Source organism: Penicillium alfredii, assembly GCF_028826965.1.
Source record: "Penicillium alfredii strain IBT 34128 chromosome Unknown utg000001l_segment0_segment0, whole genome shotgun sequence".
Classification (NCBI taxonomy): domain Eukaryota; kingdom Fungi; phylum Ascomycota; class Eurotiomycetes; order Eurotiales; family Aspergillaceae; genus Penicillium; species Penicillium alfredii.
The window spans coordinates 1,631,181-1,648,313 of NW_026622698.1; the positions used below are offsets into that span (position 1 = coordinate 1,631,181).

A 17,133-nucleotide genomic window follows, 5' to 3' on the forward strand; every position below is an offset into this window, starting at 1 on the left:
TGACAGGCAGCTGATTTCTCACTTACCCAATATCAAAAGAGTGAGGTTCTCAACGTTGTTGTCCACCTTGTCCGGATATTTTCTGAGTAGCGCAGTTGCACCTTTGTAAGCATAGGCCAGCCCGTTAATGCCTCCAGGGAGTCCGCGGTCCTTATCTGCAAGAGGAATAACCAAGTTAGTATAGTTATTTCCTTCCTCATGATACTCAAGAGTCCGACTTACAGTGACAGACGAGATGAACCAGCTCATGGTAAAGAGAGTAGGAAAGGAAGTCATCCCAATAATTCAGGAGACGGCGTTCTGGATCTTGGCTCCAGTCTTGTTTCCGTTGTTCGTCGATAGTCAACTTGTTCGACCTAAACGCCCCCTGGCAAACCATGATATAGGTGTAACGAACGGTGATGGCTGCTGTCCGCCCACCATACGCTTCACAAGCCTTGTCATCCTTCTTCCACCAGCCGTCTTCCCCCGCTCTCTCCAGGATTTTATCTGCGGTAGTTAGCTATGCCGGTACCCAAGAAAGATCCACAACATGGGAGACATACCATAGTATTGAAACCCTACCACTTTGGGTTTCCTCTTCTCATTCAAGTTTTGGACCATCCTCCCACTCCTGAGGATATACCATTTCTGCAGATGAGCATCTCCGCAAACAATTTTGGTGTCTTTCGTCTTATAATCGGTAAGGAAATCCTCGACTTCTTTCACCCTGGCTGAAATACCACCGATTTCAGTTAGACATAGTAATAAAAAGACCAAGGTAGTCAAGAAACTTACTATACACAGTCCTCCAACGCGGTTCAGAACTTGTCCGAAGACCGGTACTCCCCTGAAAAGCACGAAAAGCCAGCTTGGCTCTCTTCTGGTCAAACCAGCTGCCCTTGGAGTATGTAGTATCTTGCATCAATTTAGTGGAGACCGTATTCATTTTGACAATCTCGTCAATAGCACTCTGAAGCTTGCTGACGGCATTTTCGACGTCGCCGAATTCCTCTATTTTCTCTGTTGTGGAATCCCACTGTCGTAAATTGGCGCAAGACGATTCATCGATGAGGTGAGCCTCCGTCCCAGGCGTCCAGATAACAAGCAGAATGGCCAGAAGACAAGTGATCCGCTGTATACAGCCTAGGGCTGTCATATTGTCGTGTCATCTGTTAGAAGCAAAGCTGGCGAAGTTGCAGGGGGAGCGGGCGTATATATGCGCCTTTTCTCTGGAAGTTAACATGGTGAAGCACCACAACAACCTTGAAAGGATCCACTGTTGTATCATATTGTATCATACTGTACATCGAGGATTCTTCGGGGCTGGGGCCCATCAGGTCTAGATAGGGGCCAGGGAAGGGGCCAAAGCTGTGTGAAGTGTATGTCCCAATTTAGCTTCCTTCGGCCCCCGAAATCCCCTGGCACCGCCATTGTTCCTCTTCCCATGTCCAACGGCACTGCATGAGAGATGTTCTTTTTAGTTAAACAGTCAAGACACTTCTTAACGTCTTCGTCTGATTCTCTAGACTTTGCACTGTTATAGGATCGATTTACTTGTTCCAGGTCTTTGTGGATTATGAATGATTCCCTCGGGGGCCAGCAGGAATAATTTCTCCTTAAAGGATCCCATTACGTCGATTGGTAATATTAATACCCCGTAGACTGTAGAGCGACGCCGATTTTTCTATATGTATATGTATATTTTTCTGTTTTCTTTGCTTGAGTGGTGACTGTGCCGGGATTTAAAGTCAACAACAGATAGTCGAGTCGTAGGTCTATAAGACTAAGTTCTTGAAGGGAGACAAGAATGTGTACAGCTATTGCGGTGCAGATGGTGGGCTATTATTTCCACATTTGAGAAAGCTGAGATAAATTAATAGTATACATGGATTCTATGTATGTACATACATACACCTGTCACGACACATTTACTCCGTCTTCAGCGGCTTGCCCTCCCGCTTCCAATCATTGATATGCTCCAGGATCACCTTGGATGCGGACTCGGGGGTATCTTGCCGGCCAATGCATTCGACAAAGTCATTATCGGGGTCTAATAAATTGTCAGCATACTGAAACCACCCAATGGAGATTTCTCACAAGGCTTCTTACCCATCAGGTAAAAGTAAATACTGTGATCCACCAGATAGTCTTCGCCAGGCTTCACATCTCGGGGCGTACTAAAGTACACGCGGTACTGACGGCAGACGTTTTTGACTTGGTCATAGGTGCCGGTCAGGCCGACGATGCCCGGGTGGAATTCCTGCAGGTATGCGCGCAGCACCGCGGGCGTATCACGAGCGGGATCGCAGGTGATGAAAACTGGCATGAAGATTTTGTCGTCCTTGGTGGTTTCCTTGACTTTCTCGATGATGGCGGCCATCTTGTCCAGCTCGTCGGGGCAAATATCCGGGCAATGAGTGAAGCCGAAGTAGACCTGCACCGGAACAGAAATGAAGATCATTAGCAACATCCTCGATTATACGTCTTCATTTTGTTCTCAGATTTCAACTCACAAAGCTGTATTTCCCCTTCAGATCCTCCGCCGTAAACTCCTTCCCATCCAGGTCCTTCAACACAAACGGCCCACCGACCTTAGGCCGCCCGACACCCTTGCTCATCTCCGCAATGCGCTTCCGCTCCAAACGCGCCTTTTCCACCCGGAAGTAAAGCATCATGCCCGCGCCCGTGAGCACGAACAGAAGCGCCGCCTTCCACGAGAATGGGCCCGTCGAGTTGCGCTGGCGCAGCTGGCCCATTGTCTTGGCGCGTGACCGGAATGCAGTCGTCGAGAAGCTGCTTCGGCTAGCGGCCATGCTCTGTCCACATTGCGGTCTTTGTGCTTGGGTGTAGGCGCGGCAATGGGACGGGGTGGTGTTTCGGAGGAGAGGGAGGATGCGCTGCGATGAGGGGTTCTCGAAGGCGGATAGGTGGCGGGCGACTCGGCCAAAGAGGTTGGAAGCCATTCCCATGGTAGCTGGCATTTTTTTTTCTTCGCTGTCCCGAGCTTGTGACAGTGGAGAGCGAGAAGCGACAAACTGAAGCCGGTGGATGATGAAATGAGAATCTCCGGATCGGCGCTCAATTAGGACTAGCGTGTTTCTGCCTCAGGAATCTCGCTCGATCTATATTTCGGCCTGTCAAGATTCTTCTCGAGATGAACAAATGGTATAATGATATATTTTTTGCAATGTCTAAGGCATATGAACTATTCTTACACTGGTATGGGTATTCTTCCAGCCTTGATGAAAGAGTAACTGTGCTGGAGAGTCAACCCGCTTCGTCTAGCAATGTCCAAGGGTCCAGCAAAATCCAAGCTAGGGAGGTGAGAGTAGTGCCAAGGGTCACTGGGTGAAGATAACACCTGCGGATGAGCTGATTTGGTTATTCAATCGCGCAAGCCGAGGCTTGAATCTAAAAGAATATTGCTCCCGGTAAGCTTTGGGCCCCAAAGACGTTGGAATGGAAACACGCTTCCTCTCGAATAAGGCAGCAAATAGCGGCCAAATCTCCTGGCTAATGGCAGCCGGGGCTTGGGCCGAAACTCCAGACGGAGAGTTCCAAGGCTGCGTATGGTTCTGCCTTCCCCCATTATCTCGTACGGTACAGTAAGTATGCGTGATCCGGCCACTTGCAGTTCCAACATGTGCCGCCAGAGAAGCTTGAGAGAATTCTGGTTGAGGTATATAGTGTCGGACTATCGGGTTCGCATTTCGTCAAAGGCAGCTAAGCCTATCGTAGAGAGCGGCCAGTCGTCATAGAGCACGCAGAGCCATTCGGGTCAACCACGGGGTCTGTTGTATAATTTGCAATGCCGAACATGAAGGAGCCTTTTGCCCTCATATCGAAGCATTTTATTTCTTGTACTCACACCGCATTTGGCTCTCATTTGTACCCATTGCCTGCAGCTGAATTCCAAGAGTGATTCAGGTATATAGTGAGGGTAGTGAAAGTAGAGATCCTTTGTCCGTTGAGATTGTCCTCTTTGAGTTTCTCCTTTGACAACCTCAGAAGGCCTGATATAACAACTCTCAAGGTACTCCGTGGTCTGTTCCATCAACTTGATATGGGCTGTAACGCGGACCGGGCCTTGCAAGTGTGCTTGGTGACATGTTTCACCGTCGCTACGCCGCGACAGACTTGGACATCGATGTGGCAGCTGTACAATATTTTTGTTGATGAATGTTCAGAGGATAAATATATAATATCTGTCGAAAAGCAGATGCTCAGGCCCAGACTCCATGGCTGTGTTGGAGGACATCATGGCCCTTGAAGGAATGAAGGTGATGGTAAGGAAGAAGATGAGTCTGGGGACAATCATTGCTATTAAATAGCTGGACCCAGCATCTTCCAAGTCGTTTTCCTGGTGACGTCAACCCGTTCACGCGTGGAGAAAGCAAAGAAGATGGCCACCTTGTTTATGAGGCTCCCTTCCAAATTAGGAAACTGCTTGCTCCTTTACATTTAAGGGAACTATCTCCCATCGCTCAACCAGGAGCTGTTGGTCTAGTTTCTAGATTGGGATATCTCTTGAGGCACACTTTAAGGTCTCTGGCTCTCTGGCTCCTCCTCTTTTCTTTCCTTCTATCTTCTTTTCCTTTGTCTAAGGTTGTATCGCGTCTATTTATGGCGTCAAATAGCAGCACATCGTTCAAACGCAGATTTTGGTCCATAGAAGCATTGATATTTCCATTGAAGAACACACCAGAATTGTGAATGGTTGTTTTGCATATGAAAAGGCAGAACTGAAGATGATCATGACATGCAGGAAATAGCAAGTAGCAACCAGCCGTCAACAGCAAAAGAAAGAGTCAAATGCTTGGTATGTACAGGACAATGAGTAGAGACATTCAACACTCAAGCGTCTATAAGATCCTTCCGGTCGTAAAAAAGGAGAAGAATAAAAAAGGGTAGAGAGAGGAGAGAGAAAGAGGAGAGCACCGATCTAGCATGCCAGCCCTCGAGAAGAAAAGTAGTCGTCCAGCGCAGACTCAACAGAATCCCCCTCAAAAATGCCAGCAATATAGTGATCAGGCCGGAGCAGATAGACCACATCCTTTTTCAATCCTGCTTTTGCGTGCTGCTCATCCCAGTCGAAGACAAAGAGCTTGACATTCCTTCTCAGGCACCATTCCCCAAGGCCCGGCTGCTGGTCACCATAGACATGAAGCTGCCAGCATATGTCGGACAAAGTTGAAAAGTTGTCATCTTGTTGAGTCTTGGCCCATGGGAGACGATCTCCGGGATGTACTGCCGCTGTGCATTCGGCTGCCTGGCTGAGACCACTACCCCGATAGGTGCAGATGAGCTGGGATCCGGCACGAAACATCTCTGTCCTTGTATGGCTAAACCAAGTGACAACCGGTGCAAGATATGGAATAATCCAGGTCCGCAAAATATGCGGGAAAATGCCCTTTGCAGTAAACGTCGTGAAGCCCGTGTCCGTCGACGAAACAATTTTCATTGCGAAGGCACGCCGTTCTGTTTCGTAGGACTCCAGTAGTTGGCTTTTGGCGTCCTCGGTCATTTCGGTTTGTTTTATTACGGTGGCAAGCTTCCATGCCAGGTTGATGGCATCCATTATACCGGTGTTCATGCCCTGACCGCCCACAGGACTGTGGATATGAGCAGCGTCTCCGACAATAAATGCGCGGTTATCTCTGAATTTCTCGGCCACTCTGTGATGGCTCCGATATGTCGAAAACCAATTCAGTTTTTCGATTTTGATGTTTAAGGCCTTCTTGACCTGTGGCAGGATGTCGTCAAAAGTAATCTGCGGATGGTGCTCTGACAGGGTATGATCGGGGTCATAAGTGGCATTATCATCGGCCAGGGTAACCCCAACGAGCCGGGCGTGTCTTCTTTGGGCATATGGAATGACCAGGTAGAAACTTTCATTGGTGAGAGTGACATGGGCTTCGCCGTTGAAGAACGGGCTGTCACCATCCCCTTCGATGTCGGCGATGTAAAAAAACGGTTTATAGGCATCTCCCTCGTACTTTGTGCCGATTCCATGACGCACGGCCGAATGAGCCCCATCACATCCCACGATGTATGCGGCGTTGTAGGTCATCTCGCTTTCATCGGTATCGCAGAGAAGAGTAGCCGTGATATTCGATCCGTGGTCCACAAAATTCAGCAGCCGCGTGCGTCGTTCTACAGTCACTCCGAGAGCCTTCAGTCGTCTTTCCAGCAGTCGCTCATGTTCATCTTGTGGTAATGTCAACATGAACGGGTATGGTGTCAACTTCTGGCCGAATTCCTGCAGAGGGATATGCGCCCGGTGGTGACCACCGACCCAGATATTGGTCGCCGGAAGCTGGTGACCGACTGCCAATAGATCATCTGTCAGGCCGAGTTGCTGATATAGTTCGACGATGCGCGCATGGACGACAAGGGCCCGCGAGTTTTTCGCAGCCGCTTCTGCTTGGTCAACAATGTGGACATTGATACCTTGTCGGTGGAGCCAAAGAGCAAGGACGAGACCAGTCGGTCCTGCGCCGATGATCAGGACGTCTGTCTCAGGCATTTCTGAGTGTAAATGCTGAATTCAACGCTGGGAGCAGTGTATAGAAGATGGGGGAATAGATCGCAAAACAGTTGTAAACCAAACATTCCAAAAAACACATCCCATGGAGTCAAAGCAGCCTTTTATATAAAATACCCCAACTGTTTGACAATCATGACTATTTCCAGCGGTTAGCCGGCTCGCCTGACGATCACACGATCGTGGTCGTGTTCAAGCCAAGCACCGACCCCGACCACGCCGCAAGTCGGAGCTTCACCCGCCGATCGGCATGATATCTTCCATGAGACCGACACTTATACCTCCTTGGTATCTCGGGGAGTTTCTTTCTGGGCTTTTCTTTCCGTTTGAGGTTTCACTGCTGGCTGTATTCTGCCTAAATCAAATTGATGCTGGGCGCCTAGCCCTAATCAGGCTCCAATTTTGCACATTAAGCTGATAGCATCAAAGCATCAACACCTTGGATGCTTAGATACATCAAAAACCTTCCTGCTCCCAAATCTGAGGCAGGATCCCTCTTGCATATTCGAGCGACAGGCGATGGACCTTCTTCGATAGGTCTATCTCGTCCACCATACCTTGGATGAAATAGCGGTTCAGACCCCCAATACTCAAGGAGAATTTGATTGCCGCCTCGGCTTCTTGTGTCAGGGTTGGAGGAGTGCTGTCCCAGAAAGACTTCCAAAATGCGTTCGCCAGCACGGGCATTTCATGGTAGAATGACCACTTGCCTGCCTCCATGCTCCCAAAGAAACATTCATATAATCCCCAAATGCACATTCCAAATGCCTCGATCCCAGCCTCGTCAAAGTCTCTCTCGTTCCAACGGGAATTTCTCCGAAAATGGCTGAAGCAAGTGCACTTGTCCCGAGATCACCTTGGAGCTGTAGACTGGCAATGAAAATCCACCGTGGAAGTTGACCTTGGGCACTAGGTCACCATAGATCTTGTTGGCAAGTGCTAGGACGTTGGTTTTCAGTGGTTTGAGTCGGAACTGAATGATTGTACTTGGGGTTTGTAGAGTAAAGCTGTTGGAGCCTTGGTTATTGACAGCGACGGACCTCTTACTAGTGGGTGGCAATGGTTCTGTCAAGAATGTTATCATCGTCGAATGGAAAAAGTTGCAAGGAGCAGTCTCGGGGACTGTTCAACTCTGGGTGAGAGATCGGAACGGCATGCCCAAACCAGAACAAGGTGAGGTAAGTCATGAACTTTCAATCATATTCCAAATCCTCAAACTAACCATGCTGTTCTCCCACGTTTGCTCTAGTAGCTCATACAGTTCACCTCTTTCCCCTCACAGCTGTCATCAACATGCGAGCATGTAACCTCTTTGGCTCTTTACGAGCTCGGTTTCAGCACATCCATGGACTTGGATCCCAATCTGTGAGAGCTAGGACAGAATGCCCTCGTTCGCCAATTAGACACTCCAACTCTGACCTGTTCGGGTATACTTCTGGTAGATGGGTGTACGTCCTTGCTTTAAGCGGGTATCTCTTATTGAAGCTGACGAGTAATAGTTATAACGAAAACCCACGGCTGTCTGAACGCTACCTGAAGTTCGATGTATCTGCCCTCAAGAATGCCATTGCTGTCGCGTCTGGGCGGGCATCAGCCGACATCATTGAATTTTCAAATTGACGGAAGCTTGATTCAACAGAATCTTCCAGGCGGATTTTAACGATGGGACATCTATTATTGCAAGACTGCCTTACCCGTCTACAGCGCCTGAGCATTACACTGTGGCTAGTGAGGTAGCCACTCTGGACCATCTTCGACTACATGGATTTTGCACTCCCGACATTTACGCCTGGTGCTCGACAAGGACAAACCCAGTTGGCGCCGAGTACATTATCATGGAAAAATCGGATGGCACCCCCCTTGGCGATATATGGTATTCGATGACACCAAAAGAGCAACACAAGGTTATGAAACAAATTGTTGAGTGGGAGACACGACTGATGTCCTTGAATTTTAAATGGCACATGAAATGAAAGCGAAAATGCTCAACGCGGCTCAGACTCCTCATGAAGTGACTGCGGTTCAAGACCATTTCCCCTTTGATGACTTTGATGAAAATACCTGAACCATAAATATTCGATTCCTACAAAACAGCAATCATTTACCGAACAGATGAAATATGAACGCCGCCCGTTAGAAAGAGTTTATGACAAAGACCCTATCATCAGTGTCGCATCATCCATAACCGATTCTTGAAACTGGTTGAGGAGGTTATCCCAATTATCCCAATCCATCGGACTCTCCCCAAAAAAGAAAAGGTTCTCAGCTTCGGCGCCCATGTGTGAACTTGGGAGGTCATGGCTGGGCTGGCCTTGCAAAGCAGCACCGGGCTCAACAGAACTGACCATTTCCTCGGCTGATTGAGATTCGGAGACATCTTTGGCACTGCCGATAAGGGTGGTCACAATGGTCGGACAGGGAGTCGGGGTACGTTGGTGGAGGTTACACTCCTCGATATAGGCCTTCCAAGCCTTGACCATCAAGTTCTGAATGGCCATGTGAAGAGGTGATTGCGCATTCTTGCCCAGTTGTCGGAGGTGTCGGGGGTATATGCTGCCGATGAGTTGCCAGACCTGGCCCTTCTCCTGTGGGTCATTCCGATGCCGCATTTCAGACAGCATGAAAATGATGGCATCCCACGGCATGTGGTTCACCATGTGCCACGAGAACCCTTGCACAGCAGGACTATTTTGAGCGTAGTCGGCAAACTCGGTCATTTTCAAGCAATTCTCAAAAATGATGCCCTTCTCGGCTTCGGGGACACGGTCGTTCGGTTCCCGATATTGCCGAGGGTGATGTGCCATCAGTCTTGTGTAATAAATGGCTGACCGTACCATGATCGTTGTCATCAGGTGAAGTGGGATCGACCGATCACAGTGCCGGAGAACATTCTGCTCCATTTCCTCCTCGAGCTGATCAATAGCTTGATCCTTTTCAGCCAGAGATATAGAAGAAGAGGACAAAAGTGCCCATGGTCCATTATAACCGCCTGCATCCTTTGACCAGTGACGAAGCCATTTTCCAAACCTACTCCGAGCCAAGCAAAAAATCATTTCTGTTGGGCCTGGGTTCTCGTGAGGGGGTTCTGTCATGCGTGGGTCGAGGTCGCTGTCATTGATGTTGATAGGAGGTTTGACATCATTTGTAGCCAGCGGCATGGCTGAAGCAACCCCACAAAGTTGTGCAGAGGTGACATCAAGAACCAAAAGTTGAAACCAAATGCGACGGCGCATCTCGGTCTCAAATACTGAAAGACCATACCCAGAACCATCTCGGTGAAGACCAATGCGTTGCGCAATCCGGATAGCAACGCCACATAAAGACCAAACCGTGTGTGGATCAGAGAATGCACGCATGGAAAGCTATCGAAAAGTTGTTAGTAGAAGAGAAGAGAACGTGTCAATAGGAGTGTAGGCGCACCAAGTACAGCATGAATGCCTGGAGAACCATCAATCTGGATGTACGGAGAATAGATGCATTCCTAAAGGCCAGTTGGGCGCCTCGTCGGCATCTGGACAGAAGAGCCCTCTTGCCTTCCCCAAATGCTTTCTCAACGTCATCTGCTTGCATGGAAACCAATGCGATGCAGTATATTGAGAACATTAATGCCTCGAGTTCTCTTGATATGGTTGGCAGATTTCCCATTGCCTCCAAAATCCGCTGCTGTAGACTCGGAGCATGTACAATTTTAGTAAGAGGGTTGACATTCTCGAGGAATGTCTGCCACAGTTTGAAGATATGCAGTGGATTCGGATGTAGTTCTGCGAGGCCTTTTCGACTTCCGGGGCCCATTAGCACTGTAAATTCATCGCGAATTTCTTCGACATGGTTGTCTGTGCCACTATCTGACACATCGTCCAAGACATCGGCAGCATTCGGGAGCTACAAAATCCTTAGCAGCGTAAAGGGTAACCAAGTAAGGATCCACGATGCCACGAACCTCATGGCTAACACTTGTCCAAAGATTGCTATTTTTCATTTATCAGTCCATGCTTTGAAAATAAACGGAGCGAGCGAGGTAACCAACTTATCGAGATAAACCGTGTTGCCTTCTTTCATGATCATCCTTCCGGATCCATTCTTCTCTGCGTCGGGTCGAACTCCTCCCACCCTGACAGTTGGGATTTGAGATTGAGAAGAATATCTTTCTGCATCTTCATGTGACAAAGGTTGTGCGCTTGTTCGCCGAAGCGACTTTTCGCGTTCTTGAAATACACTGCCATTCGTGTCTCGCTCCCTTTTGCGACGACGCGGCGGTGGCGGCGCCTGGTAGACGCACTCCACATTGGCCTTTGCACAATTTGAACATGGGCTCTGTCGGTCACATTTGACTTTTCGTCTGTGGCAAACCACACATGAATATGGCTTGGATAGCCTGGATGGTGAGTCTACTGCACTGTGGCTCGAATCCGCCGGGAGATCATTGGGGTCTGACATTGCTACCGTAGACGCAAGGACAATACCTTTCATTGAGAACAAGAGGATCGAGCATGTCCGTTGGTGGAAATAATGTGAAGCTCCCAAGGTCAAGACAATAATCAACGATTCGTCGTAGTGAGGAAGGGGCGGCTCTCAGGCTGGAATATGAGGCCTTGGTGTTCAGGTGTTCAGGTATCAAGGCACCAATCCATCCAACCTTCTTTTCGATCGACGCGGGTTCTGTCTCATCCCGAACGATGCCGCCACTCCGAAGACTGGCCCAAAAGCGCAAGGCGTCCATCTGACTTGCACCATACACTTGTCTATGCCAGCCTCCATCTTACCTTGTGACTGCGCCTCAAGCTGGCTATGGTCAGATAAGCAGTTTCCCCACTACCATGGATCACCGACTGTCAACGTGGGCAGCCAGGAAAATTCAACAAGGGTCCTTTGACTTACATGAGCCATGACACCTCTTCTCAGTCGATTTCGGGCAGCAGTCTCGCGAAAAGGGAAACGAGGGTCAGTGTCGTTTGGCTCCAAGGAGTCTGCCTGGAAGCGACTACCATCCGACGTGTTTGTTGTCATCGTGGCATTCTGCGAGCTAGAGGATATCAAATCACTGGCTCTAACATGTCGCCTGCTCCACTATTTGGTTTTCAAAAATGAATTTGCCATCTCGCGAGCGTACATCGAACGTCGCAAGCAAAGGCCGGGCCTGGAGGGCTGCAAGACCAGCACCTTACCTGGCGATGATTTAACCTTCATCTCCGAGTTGTTTCCTCCCCCGCCACCCCACTACACTTGGGGCAATGATCAAGCTAATCCCGAGTACTCATTGGGGTATCTGGCTGACCTGACGCGGTGCTGGACAACATGTGTCCAACTCTCGTATCACCTGGCTGACCAGGTAATTCAGCATCATCTGGTAACTGACGCAGTTGCGCGGGGGCTGTGGAATTCCTCCAAAACAGAAAAGGAAGTCGTGTTCAGCAAAGCAGTTGGAATTCTCCAGGCCAAGCTTTTATATCCAATGTACGAACACAAGACCTTATGTGATGAATTCTTGTGCTAACCCTACCAGAGCATATACAATCTTCTTCCTGGAATCTTCCGCGCCTCCTTGCCCTGACCCGGATTCCTCTGGTCAATTTTCCAGGTGCACTCCATCTGTGGAGCAGCAACAATCGATTTTACAAAAGCCACCTTTCACAGACACCCAAGTTCTCATCGCGACTCATCATTGCATGCAGCTACTCTGCTCCACCGTCCGGCGCCTAATGAGCCCTGATTTCTCCCATTCATCCTCGGAAGGTTGTGTCAGCCTGCTTCTTACTACCTCAACACTCGAGAAAATTGTTGATTTTTTCCTCGCCATCGCCAAAGATGAGAGAATACGAGAAGCAACACCAAGCCCCTCTATCTGGTCTCATCGTAAAGAATTCATGTGGCAGATGCGAAAGGAATTGGGCGATTACATGATGCCAGCTGGTCCGGCTGGCAATCAAACAACGCCCAGACCAAGCTTGGATCAGATATGGTTCCAGGTTGCGGGTAATGAATTGGCTCGGCGTGGGGCTATTCCACATACGGTGGACGATTCAGTCCCCGTCCTGCACGGGTCTGTTGTGACCCTGCAGTGTAAATTTTGCTATGATGGGGAATAGGCCCTAGGCTCCTTCTCAAACACCAAATATAAAACATTAAACCCAGACATCCTAGTTAGAACTGTAGCTGGGGGCAATAAATCGGCAACTGCTAACTGGCAGCGACGGAGTTGATAGATGCGCGACGCTAAACCGGTTCGGTTCGGCTCTCGGGAGTTCGGTCGCCGGAACTGCACGTCTCCTTCAACATCGACATTCCATGTTCTCTCCGTTCTCCTTCGTGTGGATTATTGATGCGGGAGTCTTTTGCGAAGCATTCCAGTCGTCTCGGATGTCGGGAATTCCGTGCGGAAAATAAATGGCGACAATGTCCGCAGTAAGTCATTGCTCAATGATCCTATGAAGGCTCGGTCCAAGTGATCGGAAACCCAGACGCTTTTTCATATGCCGAGAATGATTTGCTTATTCCTGTTACTAGTGTGATTTGTGTCATTCCCGAAAGGTTAGTCGCCAATCCGGGAATCCACCAGTTCCCTGAAGTGCCGAGTCATGCTAAGTCGGAGTCCGTTCGGTGTAGGTCAAATGTGATCGTCGGGACCCTTGCATGAACTGTGTAGATGCACGGGTCGAATGCCATCGTACTCGACAATCTCGACTTCATCGACCTCGAGTGTCACGGTATGTGGCTTACCTCCACTCCTGGACCATCGGGTTGTCAAATCCCAGGTCATCTAACAATGACTACACTAGCCTCGATGCGTTAGCGGAAAGACTGGCCAGACTGGAGGAATCAACTAGCGGAGAGAATCCAATCACAAGTCATCATCTCGCTAGTCCTGTATCTGTCTCACCACATGCAAGGCCCCAGGGTGCGGTAGGGAACTCTGCAAATGCATATCCCGATCCCACATGTCAGAAGAAAAGAAAGAAGCAATACGCAACACATTTCTCTCGAGAGACAAGCCCTGGTGACCCTCCAGAAAGAAAGCAAAAAAGATCGCAGGTCATCGGCCACAGCCACGGCGAAGCCCATTCTCCGGGCTCGACACGGCATGCGAGCGAAGCCCGCGAGTACATCGAGCACGAACTGCAATGCAACCTGGCACTCTCGAAAGACAGACGTACTGCGCTGGAATCAGCGCAGAAGTTTGTCAGTCAGCTGTCGAATCCTAGTCTACACTGGGAGGAGACCGGCGTGGCGGGTGACTTGGATGTGGAAGAGACAACGCCGCCTACTCTCACGCCGGAGTTGTTGTATATGATGCTACCGGGTGAGATCCTTTTCTCATATAAAAGTTCTAGAGCCACAGAAACTAACTATTACAGGACCCGATAAGAAAACCAACTCTCAGGGAACCATTTCTTGGCCCGACCACATCTCTGACGCCCTTTTAGAGCGAATGGGACTCGCTATCATCGAGGGCAGTGAATGCGAGCAGGTGCTTCAGCACTATCGGGTCAGCGTATGGGTAAAGGCGATATCGTGCATTTCCAAAGTGGCACCTTTAACCTCAAGCGAACGACTCAGGGACCATTTCCGGACTCTGAAGAAACAATACGAGGCGGCTGCCATGGAAGAATTGAACCAGCTTCCTTTGACAGCGGCCCCGAGTCTGTTACTGCTACAGTCCCTGTTATCTGGAGTAAGTGTTCTTCAAAATTGTGCACCTTCAAAACTTTAACTCGTCCCTGGTAGGTACGGCTGATGCAGTATTTGGGCAACATGTCCCGCTGTTGGATGTTCACGGCCCTCGCCTCGAGGATCATTGTATCACTGAACTACCACAACATCACCGACCCAACGCCACGAAACGAAGTCGAAGAAAACATCCACGCCTGTGTCTACAAGTGCTACTACTTTGACAAAACCCTCAGCTTACTGCTGCTCCGGCCACCATCTCTGCCCGAGCTCAAGGTCGAGGCATCCCAGCTGATCCACCTCGACCCGGATCTCCCTACTGCGACCATGATCACCGGGGTCGTCGAGTTCTCCGATCTGAAGAATACACTGGTGAACATCCTGCTTGACACCAAGGAATTGGGAGACGTGGAGAAGGCCAATATCTTGTCTGATCTTGTGGCGCGGGCGCACACGATCCACTCAAACTTACAAATGGTAAGAAGAATAAGAGTGTTTCCACAAGAAAGCATCTAAACAGAGATGCTGATAATGGAGTTTTCAGTTTCGGCGCCACCAGGAAATGAAATTCCCAAACTCGTGGGCAATCCTCCGCCGCGAGTGGCTTTCAATGGACTTCAACTACTACTCCGTCCTCACCACGATAATCCGCGCGCGCTCCTCGGTCCTGAAGTCCCGTCTAGTGTGCGAAAACTGTCTTTATGCGGCTCGCGAAGCGCTCAATACTTTGCGGGCGTTGCAAGAAGCATTTTCAAGCCCGGCCAATTCAGTCGACTCCTACCCGTATTTCCTCACCTGGTAATACCTGACTTACACACCCTGGCATCATGTACCGTTAAACTAAGACCTTTTTTTTTAATAGGACAATGCTCCTCTTCCCATTATCCCCCTTCTTCGTCCTCTTCTGCAACGTCATCGCAACCTCCAACGAGCGAGACTTTACCATGATCAAAAACATCACCGACGACCTGCACCAATTCGCCCAAGCAAACGCTTCCATCGGCAAGCTCTACCGGCTGTTCTCCAAGTTCCTGGATCTATGTGCGCCGTTGATTAAAAGTAACCAGGAACACGCTCATTCTGACCAGCCCTTATACCCATTTACTCATCATCAACCTCCAGCCGCCGTGGAAGGACGGACCGAAGCCCAGGCGGGTTTGTATACGAACATGTTTGGCCGCGGTGTGGACGAACCTGTGCCCACGCCGTCGAGCCAAATCACTCACAAGATCAACACGGGTGCTCCACAGCCCGTAGAAGGGTGGAACGATAATCTGGTTTGGGAGTTATTCGATAACCAGCCCTCGTTAGGATGGGCAGAGTCGGAGCTGTGGGATGTGATGACGCGGTTGGATAGTGCATGAGTATAAAACGGCATATAATGCGAGACGAACCCTCTAGAAGATGTGCACTGTGAATCGAATTGGTCTTGATATTGATCGATTACCTAGGGAGCAACCCAGGGTTTATTTACTCGGTCGATTCTTCGTAATGACACAGTCCCAGGAAGAGAAGAATCAAAGAAAAAGAAGGACTGAGCAAGTTGGTTCAGACATTCGCGGGTCTAACCACACGAGAGAAAAAAAGAAAAGGAAATGCTCAAGGAGTGCGGGACATGCAGGGGGGCATTATCTGTCTGAAAATAGACAGCCAAGTATTATAATACAACACCGAAGGTTAGAAAGGGCGGGTCACGTCTATCACGAAATCAGGACCCAGAGAAGGAAGAAAATCTACAGAGATAATTAGCAGGGTTTCCACAGAACATCAAGACACCAGGCATACCATCAGAATGCCAAACATCTTGGCAATCAGCCACCGATTACCCGACACTCGAGTCCAGTACTTCATGAGCTCACGCTGGGCCCCTTGCACATTATCCACGACGTCCTCGGTGTTGGCGTCGATGCGCTGGATCATTTCAGACTGCTCGCTGACCATCTGTGCCAGCTGCCCGAAGATCCCGCCCAGTTCACTAATGGTTCGTTCGATGGCGTCAATGGCTTCACCGCGGGCCTGGACGTAAGAGTTGCTCGACTGTGCCTCTTCCATGACCAGCAGTTGTTGATCTGATTGCATGGACGGACGACCCAGAGGGGAGGGGTTGGACGGGTCAAGCGTCAATAGGTCGGACGAATTTCCTTGGTGTCCTGGCTGAGGGGTTCGTCGTCCCGAGGTGTTATACAAAGGCGAATCCGAACGCTGCGAGTCTAGGGCATTCTGCGACTTGGATGACACCGACGACACAAAGTTCTCCGTCCTTGTTCGAGAAGCTTGGATGTTCTTTGTCCGGACCTCGAGCACTTCCTTGAAACTGGCACCCACGTCGGCCAGTTTGCCTTGCAGCATCACGACCACCTGAAACACAAAATCATCAACGGCTGCCCGTGCGTTTCACCACGGGTCTCACTCACATTGTCATTGTGCTCTCCTTCCTGGTCCATCTTCGACCGACTCGACTTGGGATGTTGCGCCAGCGTCAGTGCCTGCAATCCGGCGATCTGTTGGTTCAAGGAAGCCAAATCTTGCTTGATCACGTAGGTCAATTCTGAGATCTCGACGGGTCGGTCGTCAAAGAGGGTTTTCCGCTTCGCCACTAAATTCCCCAAGGTGAGCATCCAGCTGGTCACGATATGACGAGTATTCCCAATTCACAACACTTACATTCAGCCAGTCGCTGCAGTTTGGCCGTAGTCCCGGTAATGCCCTTTCCAATATCTCTCGCCCTCCGTGCAAACTCGGACCTCGCTCCCTTTGCATCCTGCGCACTGATTAGTGACCCATTGGCCTCTCGTCGTTGCGCATCTGACAGTAATGCCTGGCGCTGTGACCCGACTTTCGAAGTGCCGAGTCGCTTCTGGGCCTGTCCCAGGATGGCACTGAACTCGACTGTGCGGTCTTGGATCGACGGCCCCGTCATTCTGCAAGGTAGGGGCTTGGGT

The 17,133-nt window shown here is 49.8% G+C and overlaps 9 protein-coding genes across 9 annotated transcripts; 2 read left to right on the top strand and 7 right to left on the bottom strand.

Moving 5' to 3' along the window:
* Positions 1-18: 18 nt before the first annotated feature.
* On the bottom strand, positions 19-379 carry NUU61_000601 (uncharacterized protein; the record flags this gene model as incomplete). Its single annotated transcript, XM_056651185.1, has 2 exons — positions 19-155; positions 223-379. The coding sequence occupies 2 exons, from the start codon at positions 377-379 to the stop codon at positions 19-21; spliced, it is 294 nt and encodes a 97-aa protein (XP_056516035.1).
* A 119-nt stretch (positions 380-498) lies between these two features.
* NUU61_000602 (uncharacterized protein) lies at positions 499-1,138 on the bottom strand (the record flags this gene model as incomplete). Its single annotated transcript, XM_056651186.1, has 2 exons — positions 499-713; positions 778-1,138. 2 exons carry the CDS (start codon positions 1,136-1,138, stop codon positions 499-501), a joined length of 576 nt encoding a protein of 191 aa, XP_056516036.1.
* A 772-nt stretch (positions 1,139-1,910) lies between these two features.
* NUU61_000603 (SCO family protein) lies at positions 1,911-2,963 on the bottom strand (the record flags this gene model as incomplete). The annotated part of the gene is made up of 3 exons (XM_056651187.1): positions 1,911-2,032; positions 2,092-2,416; positions 2,496-2,963. The coding sequence occupies 3 exons, from the start codon at positions 2,961-2,963 to the stop codon at positions 1,911-1,913; spliced, it is 915 nt and encodes a 304-aa protein (XP_056516037.1).
* Positions 2,964-4,924: 1,961 nt separating this feature from the next.
* On the bottom strand, positions 4,925-6,508 carry NUU61_000604 (putative FAD binding monooxygenase; the record flags this gene model as incomplete). The annotated part of the gene is made up of 1 exon (XM_056651188.1): positions 4,925-6,508. The coding sequence occupies one exon, from the start codon at positions 6,506-6,508 to the stop codon at positions 4,925-4,927; it is 1,584 nt and encodes a 527-aa protein (XP_056516038.1).
* Positions 6,509-6,982: 474 nt separating this feature from the next.
* On the bottom strand, positions 6,983-7,246 carry NUU61_000605 (uncharacterized protein; the record flags this gene model as incomplete). The annotated part of the gene is made up of 1 exon (XM_056651189.1): positions 6,983-7,246. One exon carries the CDS (start codon positions 7,244-7,246, stop codon positions 6,983-6,985), a length of 264 nt encoding a protein of 87 aa, XP_056516039.1.
* Positions 7,247-8,670: 1,424 nt separating this feature from the next.
* On the bottom strand, positions 8,671-10,963 carry NUU61_000606 (Zn(II)2Cys6 transcription factor; the record flags this gene model as incomplete). The annotated part of the gene is made up of 3 exons (XM_056651190.1): positions 8,671-9,888; positions 9,947-10,408; positions 10,550-10,963. 3 exons carry the CDS (start codon positions 10,961-10,963, stop codon positions 8,671-8,673), a joined length of 2,094 nt encoding a protein of 697 aa, XP_056516040.1.
* Positions 10,964-11,411: 448 nt separating this feature from the next.
* NUU61_000607 (F-box protein) lies at positions 11,412-12,612 on the top strand (the record flags this gene model as incomplete). Its single annotated transcript, XM_056651191.1, has 2 exons — positions 11,412-11,980; positions 12,030-12,612. The coding sequence occupies 2 exons, from the start codon at positions 11,412-11,414 to the stop codon at positions 12,610-12,612; spliced, it is 1,152 nt and encodes a 383-aa protein (XP_056516041.1).
* Positions 12,613-13,129: 517 nt separating this feature from the next.
* On the top strand, positions 13,130-15,555 carry NUU61_000608 (transcription factor domain-containing protein; the record flags this gene model as incomplete). Its single annotated transcript, XM_056651192.1, has 6 exons — positions 13,130-13,230; positions 13,303-13,823; positions 13,879-14,195; positions 14,249-14,668; positions 14,736-14,989; positions 15,054-15,555. Coding segments are annotated over 6 exons (2,115 nt in total), but the record flags the coding sequence as incomplete, so codon positions are not given.
* Positions 15,556-15,891: 336 nt separating this feature from the next.
* Positions 15,892-17,111, bottom strand: NUU61_000609 (t-SNARE syntaxin; the record flags this gene model as incomplete). Its single annotated transcript, XM_056651193.1, has 4 exons — positions 15,892-15,924; positions 15,977-16,549; positions 16,606-16,787; positions 16,856-17,111. The coding sequence occupies 4 exons, from the start codon at positions 17,109-17,111 to the stop codon at positions 15,892-15,894; spliced, it is 1,044 nt and encodes a 347-aa protein (XP_056516043.1).
* Between the last annotated feature and the right edge of the window lie 22 nt (positions 17,112-17,133).